Source organism: Panulirus ornatus, chromosome 2 (assembly GCF_036320965.1).
Source record: "Panulirus ornatus isolate Po-2019 chromosome 2, ASM3632096v1, whole genome shotgun sequence".
Lineage (NCBI taxonomy): Eukaryota > Metazoa > Arthropoda > Malacostraca > Decapoda > Palinuridae > Panulirus > Panulirus ornatus.
In genome coordinates this window covers 18,105,677-18,132,871 of record NC_092225.1, presented here as the reverse complement: position 1 = coordinate 18,132,871, position 27,195 = coordinate 18,105,677, and the positions used below count along the sequence as shown (strand labels likewise).

Sequence of the window (27,195 nt, the reverse complement as noted above, 5' to 3'; positions counted from 1 at the left end):
TGCTGTCCCTCCCACCACCACCATCCGCATAATCTCCCCCGGCCACCGACACCCCTAACCCCCCGGACACCGCTGAAGAACGTGGGAGCCGCGTGCCAGATGTCGTCTCGTGGCCACGAGCCGCCCGCAGGGTCACTCTTAGTCTTCATAAACTTCAGAAGTCGACCCCATCCTGTTAAAACGAGCAGCGCGGGCTGTCCGATAACATCCAGCAGTAGCTACGAGGCCATTAAAGAGATAAGCGTCACTTCTTTATGGCTTACCACCCAGATTTATTCTGATCTCCGAGAGCACGCACGACAGTACGGCCCCCAACGGTGAGGTCAAAGACTAGGCCTTCGAACCCAAAAAGGGATCGAAGTGTTGTACGCTATGTCGTACAGTCCTACTCGAGGGTCGTACCGTCCTACTCGAGGGTCGCACCGTCCATACTCGAGGGTCGTACTGTCGTGCTCAACGGGTTAGATGAAGGCTTGCCTGGAGGTGGATTAGCAAGATGGATGGCTTCCGGTGGGCCGCGAGAGTGAGATGTGACTGCCATATTGGGTGTCAGGAGGGCGGGTCGACTGCTATTTAAATGCCCGAAGACTCCCTGGAATGCGTACAAGTACAATGACTTTCTGATCTTTGTCTCCTTGAGTGTGTGTGTGTGTGTGTGTCTGCCGCATATTCTAACGCGCGCGCGTGCGCATATATGCATGAATGAATATGTATGAATGTTGTGGCCACACACACACACACACACACACAATTGCAGTGTTACCAGTTTTTCCGTGCCCTCAGTAACTCGGATATTAAAGGCATAGCAGTAGTGTTGACTAGGATTTTCCTATTACCAACCGCCCATTTAATCTCGTCCTTCACATCTCTGCTTGGACCACACCTATCATTGAGGGCGCCATAGAGTTTCATTTTGTTGATGGGTGAGGTTCAGTGATTCATGCTTGTGGTTTTGCTGGCTCATTGCGATGTTTCAAAGGATTCGTTCCATATCTGTGTTTATTGTGTGTTTTGACGTGGATGAGGCTGCGTTTCTTTAACGATTTGATGATAGTTCGAAACATCTGAAGTTATGGGTTCATTATGGTAATGTACTGTGGGTTACAGGATCTCAAGCCTCGTGTGAAGGACAGCTTGGGTAGATGACAGAGTTTATTCGAAGAATTCGTGTTGGTGGCTCGAGACTTCAGTTACTCGTGGTTTATTCAAGGGATACGGTATTTAGGAGATTTTAAACGTGATTTAGGAGAATTAAAGGTTTACGTAAAGGTTAGTTTGTAGTTAAGCTGTTTAAGGGTTCATTTAATCGCTTATTGTTATCAAAGTGGTTGAATGGTTACTTTACGGTCTATGCTCTGAGTCAAGGTTTATTAAAGGTTCATTTGCCGGAAAACTGCTTTGAATCTGTGTCCATGGACATATTTGGTGATTCATATTAGTTGGTTCGTGAGTTCGTACATCCGGTGTTTGGCGTTGGGGTGTATATGACTTGGAGTTTTTCTTTCGACATTTGTATATAGAAAAAGTTGATGACTGAATAGCTTGCCTTTGCTTATTTTGTTGTCGTAGTAGACATTAGTATGACTTGGTATGACTGTGGAAATCTTGAGTGATTTGAGGAATGAAGCAATCGCTTCGTCGAAGCACTCATTTGAAGGAAGCACTTTCCTGGTCGAAGCAATCGCTTGGTCGAAGCATTCATCTCTTCGAAGCACTTGAATATCGAGCCTTTTGTCTCTTTGTTTCGAGACAAAGGGATCAATACAGCTTCGATCAGACTTTTCATAATCATTTTCCAACCGTCCGTGACAGTGTGAAAACCTTTGCAAACGTAAGGTTTCGTTGGCATCAGTCGAAACGGTTTCATACGTTTCACTTGGCAGTTAACCTGAAAATGGCTGGAAATCATAATAGTCCCCAGCGGCACTTTTGTGTTGTAATTAAAGTCTTTTGTGAAACAATATCGTGTGTGTCACAGGAACAACTTCGACGTGGTTACATAATGGCAGGAAAATACGTGGGTGAAGTTCAGTAGCAGTCTGTAGCGCCCATGTGTTACGTATTGACAGAAACACCTGTGTGTTTCGCATCCTCAGTAACACCCGTATGTTGTGTATTGACAGTAACACTTGCATGTTATGTATTGACAGATACACCTGTGTGTTTTGCATCCTCAGTAACACCTGTATCAACTGTAACACCTGTATTTATACATCCGCAGAAGCAGCAATGTGTTATTTATCCACACTAACACTCGTGTATTACTTTTAGTCCGGCAACACGCGTGTGACAGCTGTGTATGTATGTACACAGGTGTAAACTTCAGCAGTATTCAATAATCCCTGATTGATATTCAGGAAAATCAGGAAAAAACTGATCTGGTGTCGAGAAACATATTCACTACTGTTGTTAATTGGAAAGCATTACTTGTGTAACAATCTGTAACACTCTTGTAACATCCAGTAAAACCTGCGTGTTATCTAGCGTCATTCAGCGTTACTCCGTGTGAAAATAGAGAGCTGATCGGTAGTAACGCTACTGTAACGTCTGGTAACGCACTTGGTGATTATTAATAGCACCTGTGTATAACACCTTGTAGCACAGTAGCACAGCTGTAACGTTTTCAACATTAATGTAACACTCCGTAGCACAGCTGGCAACATCAGTAGCACTTGGGTAACACCACAGTTGGTGACAGGAACTTTAGCGTATCACCTCGTAGCACAGCAACATAGCTGGTCGCATTAGTAACGCTAGTATAACACCCCACATCGCAGATGGTGGTAATATTAGTAACACTAGCGTAACACAGCTTAACACTGCTGATGGAAATAGTAACGCTAGTGTCGCACCCCTGTAACACAGCTGGTAACAGTAGTAACATTATTACTCCATAGCAAAGGTAGGACAGTTGGTAGCATTAGTAACAGTGATGTAACACTCAGTAACACCGTTGGCAACACTCACCTGCTAGAGGCCTTGGAGACAAACTTCTCCACCTGCATCTTGGAGGTGGGAGGTGGGAACCCTGCAACGGAGAGAGATGGCGTTAGTATCGCTGGTGATAGTGGTGGTGGTGATAGTGGTGGTGATAGTGGTGGTGAAAGTGGTGGTGATAGTGGTGGTGGTGGTGGTGAAAGTGGCGGTGATAGTGGTGGTGGTGGTGGTGAAAGTGGTGGTGATAGTGGTGGTGGTGATAGTGGTGGTGGTGAAGTGGTGGATAGTGGTGGTGGTGGTGGTGGTGAAAGTGGTGGTGATAGTGGTGGTGGTGGTGGTGAAAGTGGTGGTGATAGTGGTGGTGGTGGTGGTGAAAGTGGTGGTGATAGTGGTGGTGGTGATATTGGTGGTGGTGGTGGTGATAGTGGTGGTGGTGGTGGTGAAAGTGGTGGTGATAGTGGTGGTGGTGGTGGTGAAAATGGTGGTGATAGTGGTGGTGGTGGTGGTAATTGGTGGTAGTGGTGGTTAAGATAATGTAAAGGATATGACTAATGATCATAATTTCTTTCTGCATATCTGACTGTGAGCATTTAAGACAGTATGATAATGATGATAATAATGATTATATTGATAACTGATGATAACGATAATAGTAATAATGATAATAATAATAATGATAGTAATGATAATGATAATAATAATGATAGTAATAATAATGGTATTAATAATAATGATAATGATGATGATAATGATAATAATAATAATAATAATAGTAATAATAATAATAATAATAATGATAATGATAATAATAATGTAAATGCAAATGTTATCATAAATGGTAAGGAGGATGTGTATGATAATCAGGTTCTGTCTGCCAAAACTTAGAATAGCTTTCCTTTGTGTTTGTGTCATTGCCATTTTGTACAGTACGAGGAGGTGATTCTACACTCATGGGGGCCCCATCTTTGTGTGTGTGTGTGTGTGTGTGTGTGTGTGTGTGTGTGTGTGTGAGTAATTTGGTCTTCGCGACTCTTTCGTACATCCTACCTCGTGTAATGTTATGTACAGATTTAGTGGACTTTTTCGAAAGTACTTTTGTCAGCGACTGTACGCGATACTAGTACATATTGCGTACCGACGCATGTTTCAAACCAATGCGTATTTCTCTCCAGGACAGATTTTGATCATTTTGGGTATTTAGGGTCGCAGGCGGCTTCCTTTGCATGGGATTCTGATCTTACTTTGTATAGCTTTATCACATTATGTCTTTCTTTTGGGATAACGTAGTCATGTTAGTAGTTATTATGTATTACAAAAGTACAAAAATACCTTTTTTCTTTTTAGAACTATACCTTTTTAAAGTCTCTGTTTTCAGACCCAGAGTTATAATTTTCTTTCTCAATTCAACTATTTTTTGCAGTGTCCTTTTTTCAGTCCCAGTGCTTGTCATAGTGTTTTTCTCAGTCCAGTTGCTGGATACAGTCTCCTTTTCAGGCCAGTAAACTGTAATTGTTTCTTCTTGTTTCTTATCTGTCAAATTCCTTGTCATTCTTTCTCTTTTCAGACCCCCTGCAAGTAATATTCCCTTTCCCTCAATCCGCTTGTTTTTAACAGTTGCTGTTTCAGACCCATTTATTGTTATTTCGGTCAGAAACAGAGTCTCTTCCTCGGATTTTTTTTTAATATTATTATTCGATTTATCGCCTCTACGTCAGTATTGATCTGTCATCGACTGATATGCAGATAAGGTCACAGAAACAGAAAAGACAAAAATGACCCCAAGTGTCATGGCCAAGGTTGAGGTTTTGGCCTGTGTGATGTGCATCCGTCTGAGCGGACGAGGCGCCCAGCGTAGCAGGTAAGCATCGGCTAATTGGCCAAGTTTGCAACTTTAATGAGAACGGTGAATGAGAGGAGCGACGCGCCCTCCCCTCCCTCCACCACTACCACCACCCTCCACCTTACCTGGATCACACCCTTTGTTGTCTACCAAAACAATAGTTCAGGGGTAGCGGAGGCGCGGGGGGGGAAAGCAGGGGGAAAGAGGGGGATTTCTATTTATAAAGAGGGAGTGGTGAAAGGAAGCAACAGGTAGTGTGGAAGAGGCAAGGGAGAGGGGGACCTTGTTGCACGTGTAAGAGATTCTCTGCGCGTCAGATAATAGGCACGTAAAGGTTACATGGTATGAGAGGTACGTATCATCATCATCTCTGCTTTCCAGTAATAGTCTGAAGGCTGTGACGGCTTCCTTGGTCATTTCCATGTGAGTGGCGGCTTTCATGATCAGTTCTAGAGCCACGGAACTCTCATGATCAGGTTCAAGGGTGCAGAGGGTCAGTGATCCATGGTTAGATTCAGGGGTATGGAGGCTCCATGATCAGTTTCAGTGGCGTGGTGGCTTCCATATCATTTCCAGAACAGTGGAGGTACCAGTTATCAGGCTTCAGAATCGCAGAGCTTCATTGATTAGTTCAGGGGCATGGAGACATCTTCGATCAGTTAGAGAGTCATGAAGACCTCCAAGATATTTCCAAAGGGGCATTGTGGTTCCCATGATCAGTTCCAGGAGCACAGCAACTTCCATGATCATTCCTAGAGGCTTGGTGACTTTCATGATCAGTTCCAGAGGGGTTGTGCCTTTGGTGATCAGATCCAAGGGCTCGGCAGCTTCCACGATCAAATCCAGGGGCGTGGAGGTTTCCATGATCAGAGTCAGGGACGTGGTGGTTTCCGTGATTAGTTCTAAGGGCGTGCACTTCGATGATCCGTTCCAGGAACGTGGCAATCTTCATGATCATTTCCAGGAGCGCGGCAGCTTTCGTTCTCAGTTCTAGGGGCACGTCAGCCTCTGTGATCGATTCCAGGAGCACGGCGGCTTCCATGATTAGTTCCAGGGACGTAGGTCTTCTGTTATCAGTTCAATGTACTGAAGCCTTCAGAGAGAGAGAGAGTTTCACGGGCGCTGGCGCAGGCGTTCAGAATCAATTCCAGAGGCGTGGAGCTTCGGAATCGTTTCCAAGGGGCGGCCATAGAGGCTTCCAGGTAATGAGTGAACATGGTGGTGGTGATGGTAGTTTTACGGCCAAAGATGTTCTGATATGTCCGGCGCTGATTGGCCGCGTCCAAAGGGAATGCTATGCCTGTTCACATGGATTTTAATTGAATTTCTGGACTATAGCGAGGATGTCATTACCAGTGTTACAGCAACGGTAACAGCGGCAATAGAAATGGTATCTGTGTTACCATCTGTTACCTGAAGTATACCGTCTGTTAGCTGGGGCTAGCCATCTGTAGCTGGGGTGTACCATCTGTTACCTAGGGTTTACTATCCGTAGCTGGGGTGTACCACCTGTTGCTTTAGGTAATCCATTTGTATAACTTGATTTACCATCTGTTAACTGAGGCATACCATCCGTATAGTTGGGGTATACCACCTGTAGCTGGGATTTACGATCTGTAACTTTGGGTAAACCATCTATTAGCTGTGGTATACCATTAGTAGCTGTGGTATGCCACCTGTTATCTGTGCCTTAGTGTAATCTGCGCACCAGTGTTGGAGTAAAAACAGCAACGGATATGACTGGTGTGCATTGTACAAGAAAATTGACGACATGGATGGAACAGTAGCAGAGCAACAGTCACTGTAGCGAGAACAGAAGTAACAGATAAGACAGTTACAGAAACAGAACTGGTACACAGAAGAAAAAAGGACTTTAAGGCTGATATGGACGCTGGGATGTACAGATGTATGGTGATTATAACATAAACATCGAAGAGAAACGGGAGATTGAACTGTAGCAGCTTAAAAAAAGGAGTAAAAGTAACGACAACAGAAGCAACTGTAAGAGATCAGCAGCGCCAACAGCTTACGCAAACGTAAGAGAACAACAGTAGCAACAACAGAACCAACGCGACAGAAGCAACAGTAAGCGAGAAACGGTAGCAACAACTTTATATATGTATATATATATATATATATATATATATATATATATATATATATATATATATATATATATGAAAAATTAGATTATGGATATAGCGCCCCCGGTGCCTACTTAGTGCAATAAATTTTCAATAATATGTTGTAACATATCTCCCAGACGTGGTATGATCACCAGCTCCGTTTATGGCTAGTATTTCCCTCAGATATAATAGCCGGACATATTATGTATGTTTATGAATACTGACTCGTAAAAGAAATCTATTTATCTCGAGCGAGCGTCGGTCACAAGATCCTATGTATTAGGTAGAGATCTAGATAGATAGACCTGTAGTTCATAATGATAATGTTGATATTGCTTTATACGAGACTAAAGTAAATAATGATATTTGATATTGCTCTATTTAACAAGATACATACAAACAAGAGTGTTAAGCTTGAAGATAGATAGAGGTTATTGCTTCGCTAATTTATATATATTTTTTTAAGCTGAAGACATGAACAGCATTGTTAAGGTCGAGTAGAATTTGCATTGTTGAATGGCAGGTTAACGTAGGCGACAACACTGCGAATGTTTATCTGTTAGTCATGCTTTTAGGCTTTGTAACGATCATGCTTTCAAGATTTGTAGAAAAAAGTCGATGCAGTAATTTTTTTCTTTTTTACAACACCTATATTTATTTTCATAGTTGTCCCATAATACTCCTCTATAATGAAATGGAAGAATAGAAAAGGTGGGATTACCAGATTCCTTTATGTATTAGATTATACCATAAATATTTGTAAAATACTGACATACTTTTCCCTCAAAAAGTTTTTAAAGAATGCAGAAATGTTTGGTGATATTAATAGGTATGCGACACTGGTCCAGGCATATTAGAAACGTCTTATCTCTTAAGCACAACTGTACGACCTTAAAGCAAAGACGACTTATGAGCACGACATTAGTACGACCCTTGAATACTGAGGGTAAGACCCTTGGCCAAAGACTAATGACCCTTGTGTATGATGGCGCCTGCATCTTTGACATGACCTTTGGGAATTAGGTCAAAGGTTAGACCACAGGTGCTCAAGGGTCGAACCATCGTGCTCAAGGGCTGAACCGTCGTGTTCAAGGGTGAGCCGTCGTATTCAAAGGTCGAACCATCTTTCTCAAGGGTTGAATCGTTGCACTTAAGGGTCGAACCGTTGTCCTCAACGGTCGAACTGTCTTGCTGAAGGGTCGAGAGTTGTTTTTAAGGGTCGAACCTTCGATTTCAGTAGTCGAACCGTCGTGTTCAAATGAAACCCAAGGTAAACCGTGCAGGGAAACCAGCAACTCAAGGTAAACCACGCAAAAGAATATAGTGTAAGATAAACAAGAACTTGTATGCTCAATTCACGTTAAAGATTACACATAGAAACGCTACATAAGACCTTAGATATATATATGTATATTGTATATGATATAACCTATATACAATATAACATAAATTACATCGCGTGAATTAAACACTTTTACAAAGGTAAACCACTTTTTGAAAAATCTCGTATATAGTAAACCTTTCGTGTACCTTAGAGTAAACCGCTCACGCTATATGGTAAACCCACGTGTGTGATAAGAAGCAAATCATGCAATACACGAAACTACATAATCCACTCACATAAACAGTACCAACAACTCACGTAATCGATTTACATTAAACTATGCATGTAGACCATGCCAGGTAAACCACGCAAGTAAGTAATTTAAGGTAAACCACGCAGAATAAACCACGGAGGTATACAGTGCAGTCTAACCCAAGCGAAGGCACTAACGGAAGAGGTCAAACAAAGCAGGGTAAGGTCAAACAGGCACTAAGAGAGGAGGGTGAGGTCAAACACAAGTATTAACAAAGCAAGGTAAAGTCAAACACAGGCACTAACATCGGAGGCCGAGGTCAAACATAGGCATTAACAAAGGAGGGTGGGGTCAAGCACATATGCTAACAGAGGAGGGTCAGGTCAAATAAGGCCTACAACATAGGAGCATCAGGTCAAACAAAGCTTATAACAGAGGAGCGTCAAGTCGAAACACAGGCTCTTAACAAAGAAGGATAAGGTCAAACACAGGTGCTACCAGAGGAGGATCAGGTTAAACACATGCGATAACAAAGGTGGATCAGGTCAAACAAAGCCGACAACAGTGAAGGGGTCAAGCAAGAAATCTATTTTTATCGGCAAAACAGAGCGAACAAACAAAAGACAGGAGCGAGGCGTATCCTCAAGCCCAACTTTCACCATGACCAAAGGCGTTGATTCTCCTCCCTCACTCTCCAACACTGGTCTCCTCACTCTCCAACATATATTCCTCTCTCACTCTCCAACATTTCGTTCAGGGGCCCCTCCAGCATTAGCCTTCATCACTCTCCCACGCCGGTCTCCCTCACTCTCCATCACTAGTCTCCCACACTCTTCAACACAAGCCTCTTTGAGCTCCAGCAAAGGCATGCATGACCTCGAACACTAGTCACACACCCTCACCAACACTGGCCTTTCACACTCTCCACCACTAGCTTCCCTCACTGTCTAACTCTGGCCTCCACCATTCTCCAACACTGACCTCTTCCACTGGCCTTTCTAAGTCTCCAACACCACCACTCTCCAACACTGACCTCCCTCACTCTTCAGCAAGTAAGGGTCAGGTCAAAGGCCATTTCATCATAGCCTAGGATCCAACCATCCCGCTTAAAGGTCGTGCACCGACGCGTTCCAGGGTTCCTCTTGTCGTGGTCTAGACATCAAGAAAGTACTAACACCAAGCGCCCATTGTTCTCCATGCCTGATGTTTGACTCTGGCATTCCATAATGTTATCTTATATTAGTTTAGACTGGACCTGAGTGCGCTCAAGTGCTGCTGTCCTACGCTAAGAGAGTGTGCGGCTTATCATTTGCCCAAGTACGTTCGTCTGATCTTCAAGTAGTACTCGTATATTTTTCTGTTCTTTTATTCTTTAAGTCTTTGTCCATCCAGTGATCTGGATATTCTGTCAAGACCGTCCATGCATAGTTTGCGTGTGTGTAAACACGTCCACCAATATAGATTAAGACTGTCTTTTTTTCTCTCTCTCTCTCTCTATATATATATATATATATCTCTTGGAGTCGTATGATACGGTTTGTGTGTTATAAATGAGGTCACTCGATGGGCGTCTGTAGCCCATCACCATCGCGATCAAAGGAATACAAAGGGATATTATACAGTAACAGACTTCTGGGTCCTCTCGAGAGAGGTTTATAATAGTGGAAGAGATCATAAGTAAGGAAATTAGTGTGGTAGCAGATGGAAAGCAAATACATGACTTTATGTGTAACTAAGGAGGCGCAAATGAAGGGAACTATTGGCCAAGTCTCATCTGACTTGTATCCACATAGGGAGTTGGGTAATCGTATGCTAACCATCCTGTTGAAGGCAAAATACTATGCCTCATTCGAAGTAAAACGTTTGTGCTCGAGTTTGTGATCATTGCTACAAATGTATTAGGGCAAAATCTAGCCATAGATACCTGTTTAGATACCGAGTTTTTCAAAGCGTTCTTGATGATTTTGAATACCTTTATCAAAATCACCTCTTTAACTCCTTCTTTTCTAAGCTAGATAAGTTTAAGTCGTCTATCCATCTGACTGGCATTTATTTCTCGGTCTGTGAGACATCTGGGCTGTTCGTCGATCTGCTCTCTCCATTCTATGCTAATGTCTCTCCAGGTTATGCGCCCTATAACCTCTTGTGATTATCCCCCATCGCCTACAGTGGGAGATCTCTCTTTCGAGTCTAGACGTAGTTGTGTTTTGAAAGGATCGGCTTCGATTCCCCGTTTCATGTCTTACTTTGGCTGTGTCGTTTCTGTTGCTCTTAAGAAAAAAACGTCTAATATAGATTGGTTCACCTGAAATTCTTTTTTCTTTCTGCCTGGGATTTTGCCATACATCATTCTCTGGGACCTTCAGGGTATTATGTCCCTAGACAGAAAGAAGGTGAGACAACGAGACTAAGAGAAACGTAATGAAGCAGAAATTTTCGCGCTCGCTTCTCTCTCTTTTCCGAACCAGTCAGCCAGTCAGACCTTTCCTTAACGAAGACGTGACTTGCTTGATGACCTCGGATGACTTGAAATGACCTTAAAACTGAAGTCAAGGTAAAAAGCATAAAAAGAATCAAAGAGGACGAGTTTAAGTCATCAGTCATGAGTAAAATTGAAGAAAGAGTGAAGGTTATTTCTCTTACTCATCCAATGAATGAAAATGAGGAATTGTCTTTGTCTACATCTTTTTGCGTTGGTTCTTGGCGTGATTTTGACTGTCACTGCCACCCTAAGTAGTGTCCCGTCACTGCCGCCGCGTGTTGTGTACCGTCACTGCCGCCCCGTGTAAAGTGTACAGTCACTGCCGCCCCATGTGGTGTATCGTCACTGCCTCCCCATGTTGTGTACCGTCACTGCCGCCCAGTGTGAAGTGTACAGTCAGTGCCGCCCCATGTGGTGCACCGTCACTGCCACCCCGAATTGTGAGCTGTCACTGCCACCTACGAGGTGTACCGTCTCGTCACCCTATATGGTGCACCGTCACTGTTACCCCGCGTTGCGCGCCGTCACTGTCGCACCGCACGGTGTACCGTCACTGGCCTTGTAAGATGACCAAGTGATTCCAGGAATCGTTAAATATTGATTGAGTGGTTTTTACACTCTGGTGCCTGTCAGGGAAGTGGAAATATGGCTCGTGACATTAGTTCTTTGTCAGCATATATATATATATATATATATATATATATATATATATATATATATATATATATATATATATATATATATATATATATATTATCCCTGGGGATAGGGGATTAAGAATACTTCCCGCGTATTCCCTGCGTGTCGTAGAAGGCGACTAAAAGGGGAGGGAGCGGGGGGCTGGAAATCCTCCCCTCTCGTTTTTTTTTTTAATTTTCTAAAAGAAGGAACAGAGAAGAGGGCCAGGTGAGGATATTCCAAAAAAGGCCCAGTCCTCTGTTCTAAACGCTACCTCGCTAACGCGGGAAATGGCGAATAGTTTAAAAGAAAAGAAATATATATATATATATATATATATATATATATATATATATATATATATATATATATATCATTATTATTATCATTATACTTAGTCGCTGTTTCCCGCGTTAGCGAGGTAGCGCAAGGAAACAGACGAAAGAATGGCCTAACCCACCCATAATACACATGTATATTCATAAACGCCCACACACACACATATACATACCTATACCTTTCAAAGTATACATACATATACATAGGCAGCATATACACACGTACATACTCATATTTGCTGACTTCATCCATTTCCATCGCCACCCCATCACACATGGTATTGTGTGTGTGTGTGTGTGTGTGTGTGTGTGTGTAAACGCATTTTTTATCGTAATTCCGGATACAGACAAAAGCCCTCATCTAGGTCAGGCCTGCAGTGAAATATCAAAAAGCCTAATACAGTAAGATGGAGAAGAAGAAGAAGAAGAAGAAGAAGAAGAAGAAGAAGAAGAAGAAGAAGAAGAATCTGTAAGTTTAGGAAGGAGGTGGAAAACCTGCTCCCCCCCCCCCCCCCCCTCACCACCATAAAGCATCAGGTCAAAACTTCCAGACAAGACATGAGGTAAAGCGTTCCAAAGTTTAGCAGTGTAGGAGAGGAAACAAATCTTATAACTGTCCACTTCTTTGCGTTGTCGACAACCACTCAGTCATAACGTGACGCAGTAGCTTGCGTAATATCACGTAATCTACGTTAATGGTACATAACATAACTAAATAACAGAAGAATCAGGAATGACTTTTGAGAATTAAATCGGTGATCATGTAGTATTAGATTAATCAGACACGCTTAGAAAAAGGCGACGAGGAGAGCACTAAGATCGTTATATTTCATAATTAGACAAGTGGTTATATGTAACTTCCTCCCCATCTGCATAGATGAGTGATGAAACACACGCACACACACACACACACACACACACACACACACACACACACACACACACACGCATACGCACCCACACACTCACACACCAAGCTGCCCTCCGCAGCGCCGTGGCTATATCGGTGCTACCCACAAGTTCGTGGGTCCGAGTTCGCGACGTATCAGGGCAATCAGCCGCTTACAGCAATACCAGGTGTTCATCCTTCATCTTGAGGACCGGTCGAATAATGAGTTGTCTCACGTTAACTGGGGTATGTATATGTATGTACACAAGGTTAGAACTTGTTATATGTGCAAGGTTAATAAACGGTGCAACGCAAGTGTAAAACACCTTCCCCGTTATTCATGAATAGCAACCACATACACACACACACACACACACACACACAAGCACACAATTCGAGAGGCCCATGTGTGTGTTCATGTTAAGAAGAGAGAATCATAATACTTCCAACAACCGAACTTACAGCTCAGGATATTTTTTGTGAGCGATTTCATTTTTCATGTGTCCCTTTAGTGTTAGACGGAGATGGCAGTCCTGAAATCAGACTCATTCTTGCACGCGAGTTCTAATGACCACCAGGTCTTTACCGCATGCTTGACATGCTCCCCCCGTGCGCGCGTGTGTGTGTGTGTGTGTGTGTGTGTGTGTGCAGGCACGCGCGCGCTCGTTCGCCTCCTTTGGCATATTGCCTACGGGTTTTTCTAGGAAGGTATACTTATCAAGCCTTGTTGGGAGATCAGAGGCGGATGTTGTACAGTGGAGTGTCCTTACTCCTCTTGGGTGTGCGAATCGTGGCCTTCAAGGGACCTTGCCGACCCTGGGGGCTTTCAAGCCACAGGTTCATGAGGGACTCAGACACGGATTCATGAGGCACTGATACATGGGTTCATGAGGCACTGAAACGCAAGTCCATAACGCACGCACACGCGGGTTCATTAGGCACTCACACGCACACGCACACGCTCATGGCACTTACATATAAGTTCATAAGACACTGAACACAAGGGTTCACAGTGCAGTCTTACACGTGTTCATAAGGCACTCACACTGGTTCACAGGGTAGTGCGACATGGGTTCATAAGACGCTTAAATACGGGTTCATAAAGCACTCACAGCTGGTCTGGTCCCCCACACTCTCGTGCCTACAGAAGAATGTTGCTCCTGCAAAATGCTGGTCGTTGGCCGAGGCTAACTGGTGGTATTTGGACTCCACTAATATACCCAGAATTCTTTTTTTTCGTTATTATGTCAAATGATTCCAATTCTGGCAATGTTCCACTTTAAGGATTATATGATCCTGGAGTTAATGCTATGTCTAAGATGAATGGCGTTATTTGAGAAAACAATGACCGGTTCTCCAACAGAAGAGAGATAAATCTGATAGCTCAATCGAGATGACATTAATGTCTTATTGCTCACTTTTCTGTCATTATTTACTTTGATACTCTTTCCACACCGTGTCTATGACTGTGAAACCTTGGGAGGCCTGTGTCGTGTAAAGGTCGTGGCATTACTGTGGGGTGTGTCGTGTTGGTGGTGGTGGTGGCGGGGTACTCTTGCACTGGGTGTGGTCGGGACAGTCAAACGGGCAAAGGTTTCACCAGGCGACATAAGATAATCATAGCGACTTCAGAGAGTGTCGAGCAAGCCTTATATATCGGTTTAGGATGTAACTGTCTGACTCTGCTACCAACGGGAGGGAGTGCTCAGGTAGCTGAGGACCGACCCATCACCAGGACCCCCTGCTAATCAAGGCATACCAAGGAACACCTTCACACGGTAGCAGCCTTTTCCCGCTATGTTTACTCAACGACCGTCGCAAGATTTATGACCAAAGATCTCCGAAGATACGCCGTCGTGGTTCACTTCATGGTGGTAGTGGTGGTTCGATTATTTAGTATCATCACTGGCTTTATTCTCCTGATGGTGTGAATGATTATAGTCATGTAGTGCGACGACTTCACGCAGGTCTTCATTCTTTTGAAGCTCATTCTTGTGTGTCTTGAATAGCCTTACAGTACTCAGCTGACTGATGAATGTAGCCTCAATGGAACGGTAATTCTGTGCAACCTTCACCAACCCGACTCCCCGCCTTGGCAAATCGCCTATTCCTCCCACCTCACCTTACCACACAGACCTACTGACATATATCAAACTGCTACTCTTCACTTTGTTGCTATCCAGACGCCCACACGTCTCATGGCCACAACCACCTCATTCCACGTGAGTGTTATCAGATCTGTAGTAGATGTTTCCCTCTTTGGAATTATAAGGTCATATACCTCCACGCCCACTTTCCTCAAATACTAAGCGTTTTGGTTGTATTAGTCACTAACGACACCTAGCCCTTCCAAAGAGCAGTTTTACGAGGGCATGATATAATGATTACCACTTGGAGTTCTCGGATTGAGGTTACAGTGCCAAGAAGTATCCGGTTTGAAGTGATTCGTTTAATCTAACCTCAGAATCGCCTCCGCGTTGTGAAAATCCAGCATGAGTGCTGAAGGCCATCAAGAGAGGAACATTCACTTATCCTCAACCACCTCTCAATTCATTTCACCAGACGCCCATGTCTCGGTCGCAAAATTGTAGTTACACCCGTCGTGATCTGTCCAAGTCAGTGGAGGACTGTGAACACAAGGAATGGGAAAGTATGAAATCTAATACGGAAAGAATTATTTTAAAAATGAAATCGTTTGTCTCAAAAAATACCCCCCCTCGATCGGGCCTCCCACACTCTGCCTTCTTCCCTCGTCATCTCATGTCTCCCTTCTGTATCCTCACTCCTCCCAGGTATTAAGAATGTGAGATGATTCATCAGCCTCTGTACTCTGGCTTAAGTTGCTCTTTTCATCCTTCCTTCCCTCCCTCCCTCCCTCCCAGACATGGACGCGTTGGCTGTAAATTCCTGGTCCTCTCTGTTCACGCCTGCCGGATAAACTGGACCCTACATCCAAGCAATACTACATCAACACGCTATATCTCAGCGTGCTTCACACCTCCCTCCACCTGATGCCCACACAGAGTAACTCTATATTTACTGTATCTACTCACGTCTGAGGCGACTACAGCCACCGTGGGAAACTTGTCCTCACCAGGACCCAGTTCTCTCTCGTGTGTCACCTACCTCGCGGTAATGATAATCTAATCCTTTTATCGTGCTAATTCCTGTCTCAGCAAGTAGCATCCCCGTCAGGAAATGCTTCTTGTTGTAGTTATTGTCAGCCTCCTGGACACGCCTGAATGTTTCCACGAAGAGTTTGTTTATAAGCGACAAGAGTCCGGGCCTCGTCTGCCAGGCGCTTAGCTGTTAAGTCGACTAGGATCTCCCGGGCATATCATAATATTTCCCCTTCTGTGGTTTAGTCTTCTGTTGTCGCCATCTTTATTTCCATTTGATACCAAGGTCTTGGTGCGGGTCGTGTCTCAGGCGTATGGAATGAGAAAATTTGCATTTTCCAAGGTTGAAGATTGTGTGTGTGTGTGTGTGTGTGTGTGGGGGGGGGGGGGGGGTGATGATGTTATTCATAAATATGCGTACGCACGACGCGCATACTCTGGATTCATCATGATCTTTAGCATACTTACTCCCATCCAACAGTGTACAAAGGCGCCGAGACACACACACACACACACACACACACACACACACACACACACACACACTTTAAAGGAGTCCCTCAGCCTAGTTCCTGGGACCTCCGTTATCTTTAATCATTATAAAGGATTTGCTGGAGCCGCGATCAACGTTGTATCTGAAACGACACAGAATTCAAGACTTTCGGAACGAATCTCTGAAATGATGAAGAACTGTTCGACTAGAAGCCATAGAAAGGTATTTTGTATGAGTATGGAAATGTGTCATTTGATACGTGATAGGACTAGTTAGGTAGTTCAGAGATGGGACAAGAGGACAAGAGTATTGAACAGATGGAACAAGAGGACCAGGACACTGGACAAAAGGAACAAGAGGACCGGGACAGTGGATAGATGGAACTGGAACAAGAGGACCGGGACAGTGGATAGATGGAACAAGAGGACCAGGACGGCGGACAGATGGAACAAGAGGACCAGGACAGCGGACAGATGGAACAAGAGGACCAGGACATTGGACAGATGGAACAAGAGGACCAGGACACTGGACAAATGGAACAAGAGGACCAGGACAGCGGACAGATGGAACAAGAGGACCAGGACAGTGGACAAATGGAACAGGAGGACCAGGACAGTGGACAAATGGAACAAAAGGGCCTGGTTAGGGAACAGATGGAACAAGCCATATGTAAAGAAGAACCGGTGTCAGTACTGGGAAAAGTTATGAACTATTGAAACAGAAGTGATAAGAGATGAGAATCCAGATATAAAAGTGAGTGATGTTTTACACACACACACACACACACACACACACACACACACACACACACACACACACACACACTCACACACACACATATACGCACACACACACACATACATATGATCACGTACATACACACATGCTTATTCTCTCTCTCTCTCTCTCTCTCTCTCTCTCTCTCTCTCTCTCTCTCTCTCTCTCTCTCTCTCTCTCTCTCTCTCTCTCTCATTAACGCGCTACTCATGTTTGCATGTCCATAAGCAAACTTGAGCAAAATCCTTTTCCTTCAGACATACACGCGAGCGTAAGGCGTCTCTCTACCGCCAAGACCCCCAACATGTTCAAGTCTCTTTAATTCAATATCGAACTGATCCATTCATGATTATAATTTCCTGTGAATACCTGTGGAAATAAAGATGCGTACGACTTCACTGAGGCGAGATGTTGAAGGAGTACGAAAGCTTTCTTCAATCAATTAATTCTTAGACGACCTTCATAAGTAGCTGATATCTGTCCATTTACTGATAACAGTTTTAACACTTTTCAGTTCATTATGGGCTACGTACTTGTGAAATCATTATCAACGTTATCAGAGACCTTTTTGCACATCAGGATACACTCATTTTTGGTTACACGTTTATTCCACCCTCTCTCTCCCTTCCCCTACTTCGCTGTTGCCACCTCATTCTGTCAGAGAAGTCTAGGTTTGTAACACATGACCCTGTTCGTTCGTAAGCGAGTGATGTGGAAGTTTGAAGGTGAATAGATGGATTGGATACATCGTAATAGATCACACTATGTATATACAGAGTAGGAAGGGTCCTTAGCGCCCTACTTGACGCTGGAAGTTTATGTGAATAGATCGATAGATAGGTCATAATAGATCACGATATGTATATACGGAGTAGGAAGGGTAGTTAGTGCTCTGTTTGCCGCTAGTTTCGTGGGCTTACGTCATGTTGGTCATACTAGCAAACGAACAATTGTTTGTTGCTGTAAAGACCCCACAGTGAACTCTCGTTAGGTTTAACCTCTTCTAAACTAGAAATTATTATCAGCACTCATGGATAAAGATCTAAATCCTACTTGCATTTTCAGTCATTGCTAAGTGGGATTTGAGTCCCTTCTGACAAGTGTGACACGGCATTTGAACCCCCTGTTTGTGGTGTCATAGCGATAGCTGACACACAGAGCGTGGCGTCCTTTACTTTGTCTTCCCTCCTCTTCGGTTCAGTACCTCCGAAGCACTTGGCATATTACAGCCTCAGGTCATAGCATATTTCACTATTTTCCTCCGAGCCTGAGCTTTCTATCATACAGCTTAAAGCATGTTTGAAGACAGTCTAGTGACTTTGTCTTTCTTAATAACGAATCATTTTATTATCCGTCTAGGATGTGATGATAAAGAACACATGCCATAAAACTACTGCTGAGAACAAACAAAGCAAAATGAAATGTAGAAATCCAAGTGACGAGAAGGGGGGGAAGGGGGGGGAGAGATTAACGCGTGATGCAAAACAGACCAACATAAAATTAAAGGAATTATTCGGTAAATTTCTCTGAAAAGGAAACAAAAAATGAAAGTGGTTCATCAAGAACAAGATGGTAATTCACACATCATCATCATCATCACTACACATTGAGAGAGAGACAGAGACAGTCACACTGAGATCCGTCTCGTCATTAACCCTTTCCTCATTCAATTACGCTAGAGCGGTGTCATGCGTAACAAATCTGAAGTTGTATGACAAAGTGTAAAATAACATCTCGCGAAAAATGATATGAAGAGATAGACTGGATAATTTTAAAGAATAGAAGGATCTATAATAACGTCCCCCACAGAGAAGTGATAGAAAAAATTTTAGAATTCCAGACTTGTGTGTGTGTCTGTAGGAGACACCTTAAATCAAAGGCTGTTCAGTAAGGAGGGAGCGGAGGATTTACGTACGAGGTGCCTTTCCAAACTTGGATGAAAGTAACACCTGGGGGTCCCTTGAGGTCTAAATGCTACGGCCGCTTGTTAATTATCATCATATGTTAATGACTTCCCACACGAACTTAGATCATGCGTGAAAATGCCTGTAGATGATGTCTGGCTTATGAATGAGGAGGCATGGGACAGTTAAGAATAGTTGGCAGAAACACCACAGATAAACGGAGGTGGGAATTCAGCTCCTGAAAGAAGTGAAGGCAATTAGGAATGCAGATGGAAAACCCACAAACTGTACATCGACTGTTCTGTAGGTAGAAATGAATTTCAGGAATCATTTTCTGATGAGGGACCTTGGAAGCTGACATGGAGGAGCCTATTAGCTTCCTACCAGCGACGGCATCAGGAGACCTCTCATTGTCAGAGCTGCTTTGAGTCTGTACGTAGTCAAGATGTTGAGGGACGTGTATTTGACCCTCGCTGGAGTCTGCATCACCAGCTTGGTTCCCCAGTTGGCTCCCACATGAGGAGATGCCGGAGAAGTTTTAATGAAATTCATTACGAGTGGAGTCGCGATGTTGCTAGCACAGACAAGTTCTTTGGAGGAAAAAAGAGGCATCACTCGAAGGACACGACTGGAAACTATACAGAAGTCGATAAAGGTGTGAGAAACTACTACTTCTTAAGCATCAAAGTTGTGGATTTGTAAAACGATGAAAGAGGAGATGAACGCTGCTAACACCGGGAAATCTAATACAATTCTGTTTTAGAAATGTGAGGCCCTATCATTAGTCCCAGTGAATGTAATGCTCTCTCTTCGTACACTCGTATATTATGGGAATTTGAGGGTTGATACGGTGAAGGAAGAAATGCTGTCTTAAGATGGTATAATTGGAGGGTTGGTCCGTGGATAGTAAGGTGAGTGTAGGCTGATAAGCGAGTAATGATATGTGAATGTTAAGCTGCCTGTAAAGGGATGTTATATGATAGGGTGAATAGTGAAGTGATTGTGTGTGTATAGGTGCTCATGGGAAGGTACAGTGGATATACAGTTAGGTAGGCGAATGATGAGAGGATAGCGTAGGGTATGCGTGTGGGGGTGTGTGGATACATCAGTATAGGAGAGCAGGTGGATGAATGGCGCTATAGGTAACTGATTAGGTGGATATGGAAAGCTATGAATGGATGGGAGGGCTGGAAGGCGTTAGGTGAAAAATAATGCTATTATTTTGATGCTGTTGAAAGGGAAGATCAGTTAGGTTATTCAGTCTTTCAAACTTTTCCTTGTACAACCCCCTGATTGCCTATTTGCTTACTCTGCGTGAAATGAGTGGTAATAACTACATTTATGATGTTCACCAACTATGCATTGTAGACGTATCTAAACCACGGGTATATAGCAGGGAGAGCGAATGAGCTTTGTATTGGTATATAGGCGTTGCTGGTGGGAGGCAAGAAGTGTAGTAAAGTGTGTGTGTGTGTGTGTGTGTGTGTGTGTGTGTGTGGTTACAAGCGTTGACTGGATGGGTTCTCGTCCAGAAGATATTGTTGAGAAGATTTTACCATGATGCCACTGGAGGACGGGGCGGGTAACCTCATCACCAGTGTAGAAGTTGCTGACGACCTCCCCTGGTTACTGTTTTGTGTGCATTATCGAAGTGTTTTTACTGTTGTTCTGTTTATGATAAAGTACCTTATCTGTTGTCTGCACTTGATTGATATTTTGACTGTTGTTCTGTGCATGATACATTATTGTAACTGCTTGTCTGCACGTCGATAAAGTATTTTGACTGTTGTCTGCACTTGATAAATATTTTGACTGTTGTTCTGTGCGTGATAAATTATTGTAACTGTTGTCTGCATTTGATAAAGTATTTTACCTGTTGTCTGCATTTGATAAAGTATTTTAACTGTTGTCTGCAGTCGATTAAGTATTTTGACTGTTGTCTGCACTTGATAAAGTATTTCAACTGTTGTCTGCACTTGATAAATATTTTGACTGTTCTGTGCGTGATAAATTACTGTAACTGTTGTCTGCATTTGATAAAGTATTTTACCTGTTGTCTGCATTTGATAAAGTATTTTAACTGTTGTCTGCAGTCGATTAAGTATTTTGACTGTTGTCTGCACTTGATAAAGTATTTTGACTGTTGTCTGCACTTGATAAAGTATTTTGAGTGTTGTCTGCACTTGATAAAGTATCTCAACTGTTGTCTGCGATTGATAAAGTACTTAACTATTGTCTGCGTATGCTAGAGAATTCTAACTGTTGTCTGTGCAAGTTAAGAGTGTTTTAACCGTAGTCTAGACATACTTGTGTTGTAACTGACCATATGTTAACTGAAATTAACGTATAATCGACTGCTATTACGAGTAGCCTCTGCACTACTGATGTTTGACGCAGAACCTACAAATTGTTTTGTGGACTCCCTTAACCCACACCATCTGGGCGGCGGCGCAAAAGAGGGTACAGAGGAGACTGCAGGGCTGGGGACCTCCTGGGCCTCAGTGATTAAGTTACAATAATTAGGGTGTCTTAACTGCTTCATATTTATCATTGAGGGTTTTAATGGGCTTATCTTCTCTGCATCTTCAAGCGTCTTAACTACTGTATGTGTGTTACCGAGTTTAACGGTGCATTACTGAGATTATTTTCTGTGTATGGTGTATTTTAGCTGTCGTCTGTGTATTTTAGATTGATTTCATCGTATTCCGTTGCATGTTCGAGTCCTGGAACTCCTTCCTTTGCCTTTGGGAGTATTTGTTGTTACCGAACTCTGCCTGCCTGTGGTTTACACCGCGAATGTAAAAGACACCTTCGGTGATCCTGGATCGTTGTCAGTGGACGAAAGTTTAGCCTCATCGAGGAACACCTTGTCTCAAAGAGTCCATCATTTCCCTGCTTCTGATCGGAGCTCACTCAGCCTTGAAGCTGCAGGATCCTTATAAAAAGAAATCTGGGATTACATTAATAATTAAGTGGAGTGTTTTCACTTTTTTGTGAAAGTCAGAGGCTTTTTTTTCTCTCTTTTTTTATGTATTATCGAGCTACTTAACATGTAGTTTGTGCATATTAATATCATGGTTGTATTCTATGCATGATGGAGTCTTTTGAATGTTTTATGTACATGATCAAGTATTTTGAATGTTTTATGTATATAATCGAGTGTGTTTCTGTTATGTCTGTGCATGATCTGGTGTTTGCCGTGTTTTCAGCGTTTTTTTTTTTGTCCATGATCTTGTGTTCAATCTGTTTGTTAAATAATTTAGCGTTTTCATTGTCCTCTGTATTTGATTGCCTGTTGGCAGTTTTTTCTCTTCATTACAGTTTTAATTGTCATATGTGCATGATCGAGTGTTTTCATAATTTCATGTTTATGAAGGTATACGTGATAGATGGCGGTATACACGTACAAGTCAGAAGTGTATGTTTTTGATAGATACCATTTATTTGTTCATGTTGTTCGTCGAAGCATACACACATATTTGTAACTTAGCGCTAACTCTTATCTTCCTCCTCTGTCCCCCATTAAACAGTGAACGGTAATTAAACAGTAATGGGTAATTAGGTCGCAATGGTCTAAAGGATTTACCGTAGTTGCGAATTTATTAGAGATTTTTTTATAATTTCCCGGTACTTATTATCGTGACGTTTTCTAGATGAACGAATGACACAAGACGAATTCGTTAAAACGCGTCTCTTGCAAATGGTTGCAAGTAGATGTGTCAAAGTTGGCGCAAAGATCATGTCTAGACAAATATTGTGTTTGTCGTTGTTTATACGATATACCTACGTCTACGCTGTCATTATATATATATATATATATATATATATATATATATATATATATATATATATATATATATATATATATATATATATACGAATAAAGTGCATATGAACGCGCACCTTCATAGAACATACAAACCTCCAACAGCCAGGATCGAACCCGTGACCCCTGTGCAAGAGGCTAGCCTAGCCTAGCCTAGCGGTTAGCATGCCTGCCTCTTGCACAGGGGTCCCGGGTTCGATCCTGGCTGTTGGAGGTTTGTATGTTATATATATATATCTTTTTCTTTCTTTCAAACTATTCGCCATTTCCCGCATTAGCGAGGTAGCGTTAAGAACAGAGGACTGGGCCTTTGAGGGAATACCCTCACCTGGCCCAATTCTCTGTTCCTTCTTTTGGAAAATTAAAAAAAAAACCGAGAGGGGAGGATTTCCAGCCCCCCGCTCCCTCCCCTTTTAGTCGCCTTCTACGACACGCAGGGAATACGTGGGAAGTACTCTTAATCCCCTATCCCCAGGGATAATATATATATATATATATATATATATATATATATATATATATATATATATATATATATATATACATAATTTACATTTTGTGACAATCAGTGGCTGAATTAACATCATCGTATTCTTTTACGGAGGTATGAATTCTTCTACTATAGTACTTGCTACATTGTCAATTAGTCTTCCATACAGAAAAATTATAGTGATCATTTGGCGACAAAATACGCAGCATAGAATATTCACAAATAAAAAGGTGAAGCGGAATAAATGCCCCGGAAAAGTAAAACATCAGATACGAGAAATCCCCGCTGGAAATAACGCTGGGGGGGAAAAAATGATCTAAGGGATATCATTATCAGCTGTTGTATCTCTAGCATATCACACGAGGTCCCCAAGACAGCCTTAAGAATCCTTCACGTGCACCTGCCACCTGCCCAGAAACAGGTGGTTGAGGTCCCTACTGCCGGAGCAGGAGGACGGTACCGCTAAGACAAGAAATGTCCACCGTATTGACACGACACCGAGACGGAGTTGTGCCGCGTCCCCGGCAGGTTTATTTGGCTTGTGCCGCCACCTTAGGATTCACAGGTTCCCGCAGGCCGTCTGCTGAAGGCTTTATGGTCAACGTGTGTCCTCTCCAGCCTGGGTTTCGTTGGTTCTTGTTGGGGGCCGGGGTGAGGGCCGTGTCTCCCCCATCGCAGTTGAGGGCGACTTGTATTCTCCACCCAGGGCTCCACAGGTGCCCGTGTGGTGCTGCTGCTCCTTCTCTTTCTTTCTCTCGGATGTAGAGGACCTGTCCCCACTACCTCGGACTCCACAGGTATGGGTAACCTGTCTCGTTTAAACCATGGGGCTACACTGGTCCCCCGCCAGGTGTGCGTTGCAGACGAGGGTGTCTTACCCTCTCGACCATCAGTCTCGACAGGGTAACCTGTAGGGTGTCCCAGTCTCAGGTATGAGTGACCAGTCCCGTTTACCTGGGCCACCGCAGTCGCCGAGGGGGGGGGGGGGGAGTGGGGGGGAGGCTGTGTCGCAGGAACGGGTGACCTTTCCTTTCCACCCGGGGCTTCACAAGACCCACAGGCAATATGTCCGACGCATATGTGGGCATTCTGTCCATCTCTCTTGGTGTTTCGTAACCTGCCTCTCCCCACACGGGATTCCACACGTCCCCCGTGGAATGTTTGTTTCAGGTTTGACGACCTGTCCTTTTCGCCTGAGGCTGCACAAGTCCCCTTGGGTAATGACTCGTAAATACAAGCGCCATGTCCCTCTCACTTGGGTCTGTAAAGATGTCATTTGCCCTTCACCTGAGGCTCCACAGGTAAAATATTCCCTTCACTCGGGGCACCACAGGAGACATATCCCATTCGCCTGGGGCTTCACAGGTAACATGTCCCCCTTTACCTGGGGCTCCACTGGTGACATGCCCCCTTCACCTGCGGCTCCACAGGTGATATATCCCCTTCACTTGGAGCGCCACAGGTCCTTGTCATCTGTCCGTGGCAATTATAGATGGTTTGTCCTCTCCGTATCTGTTGTAGGTATGGACGAACCTCACAGGTCCCAGTAGATAGTGTCTCTCGCGGATTCTAAAGACCTGTCCCCCTCGCTCAGCGCTCCTGATCGGCTGAGATCGTTGCAGGTGTGGAGGGAGTGGGGAAGGCGACCTCTCCCCACTACCTGGGGTACCACAGGTGCCGTGTTGCACTGAACACTAATGACCAAATCGCTTCATCAGACATCAACTTTCTCGCCAGCCAGTGTGTCACACAAGGGCGACGAAGGCGCTGGTGGTGGCGCGAATGTGGCTTATGTGGTGATGGCGGTCGTATTGTCACGAGACGCATCGCTGCGATATTCAAGCCGTGTTCTCGCACCTCACCGGGCATACCGAAGAGAACCAGTTAGCTCCTCGTACTGAATCAAAATCCCGTGTGCAGTCTCATCACGCTGATGAGCCTCGACCACTTTTACACGCCCTCTGGTGAACACTGTTGGGGTACGACCGACCGCACGACACACGAGAAAAGTTAGTGAGGTACCCGTCGGACCCCCGCACACCTAGGACTCAAATATGTTGACGTTGCATCATTTCTTTCACAGAGTACGAGGACAGAGGGACCAGCCTCGCGTCATATGCACGTGGAAAGGGTCCAGATGTCCCTTACATCACCCCCAAAGGCACCCTAGTGGCCACTAAGCTGGGACTTTCACCACTCGAAAAAAAAAAAAAAAAATATCAAAGTCCCTGAGAAGCGTACGAGGGAACTGAGGACTCGTCTGACCCACCTGCTGAGGAGCGAGGGATCCTGAGAAAGGCAGAGGACACTTATAAAGACACTCCCGAGGACACACAACACTCACGCGCGCGGGGGGCACTAAACACTAAGGCGGCTTATCGCGGGTACGAGGTAAGAGCGAGGTAGAGGCCGCGTCAGTGCGCCATGTTGCCGACTGGCAGGCTGGGCCACGACTCACGCTACTCCAACACCGCCTCTCGCCACACTCCCTCCTCCCTCCACCACCACCGCCTCCTCCTCCTCCTCCTCCCGCCGTCACCACTGCCACACACCGCCACACACACACACACACACACACACACTCACGCACTTACGCTTGTACTGCCGCACACACACACACACACACACACACACACTCGGACTCTTTAAGCACCTACACACTCATTAATGAGTACTAGTACTCCCTCACACACACACACACGCACACACGCACACACACGCGCGCATATGTACTCCCACACGTCCTTTTTTTTCGGTTCGAAATTACGTTATATGGAAGTATTTCGGAGAGTCGATGAGCTTTTCGATACATAGCATTTGGTTCATACATTACCAAAATGATGCTGACGACGAAGACTTATTTCGACAACGAAGGCAATCGTAAGACTCTTAGCATCACAGACGGCGATGCAGATAACTGTAGCATTTACCACTGGACTGCCGCATCTGATGCCAACACACTCGAGAGGTCTGTCAGTGACGATTTAAAGTATCTGTTGTCATATCAGGATTAAGGTTTCACGCAAGGAATCTTTTTTATTTCAAGTGCGACTGAATTTGAAAGGCCCATCGACATGTCAGAATAGGTCGAGGAAACGTTATTTCAGACTAAAAGAAAAAAAAAAGGTGTACTAAGATGTAAGGTTTTACTTTCAAACCCTGTGTATCTTAAAACACATACTCGTATAAAACATATTGTAACGACTCAGAGTGGCTAACACACACACACACACACACACACACACACACACACACACACACACACACACAGGCCTCCATGGCGTATTGGTGTAGCATTACTGACCATTAATCACCACGGGCCAGCGCGGAGGTAATGGCAGTTTGTCCACCCCAAACCCATATGTCCACCTTCCTCACGTGATATCCGGCCACTTATCTCCTGGTGTCACTTGAATAGGCAGAGTTACGCTTAGAGGAGAGAGAAAGAAACGATTGATTGATTGAGTAGTGGTTTTGATCGGATCAGGTGTGATGCGTGATCATTTTGACGTGCCGGTGCACACAGGTCCCCCCGAGTGTTGACGAGGAAGCCCCAGAGGAATTTTTTCTCGCAGTTCGAGCGTTTGTCAGAGACTTTGTGCTGGTTAAGATGCTTGGTGGACAGTAATGATTCAGACGATATTGACTTGTAAAGGCGCGTTCGCTTTGCCTATCGATTCCCCTTCATTAGATTAAAGAATACTAAGACATTAATGATA

At 44.0% G+C, this 27,195-nt stretch overlaps 1 protein-coding gene across 4 annotated transcripts in view; it reads right to left on the bottom strand.

Moving 5' to 3' along the window:
* Nucleotides 1-25,967, bottom strand: part of twz (BTB/POZ domain-containing protein twz) — a 197,728-nt gene extending 171,761 nt beyond the window's left edge. For all 4 annotated transcript variants that reach the window (XM_071670603.1, XM_071670621.1, XM_071670612.1 and 1 more), the window contains exons 1-2: nt 25,746-25,967; nt 2,968-3,028 (exon numbers count right to left, since the gene is read on the bottom strand). In XM_071670603.1, the coding sequence (XP_071526704.1) occupies nt 2,968-3,005 (38 nt within the window). In that variant the 5' untranslated portion in view covers nt 3,006-3,028; nt 25,746-25,967. The remainder of the gene's footprint in view (nt 1-2,967; nt 3,029-25,745) is intronic.
* Nucleotides 25,968-27,195: the final 1,228 nt, after the last annotated feature.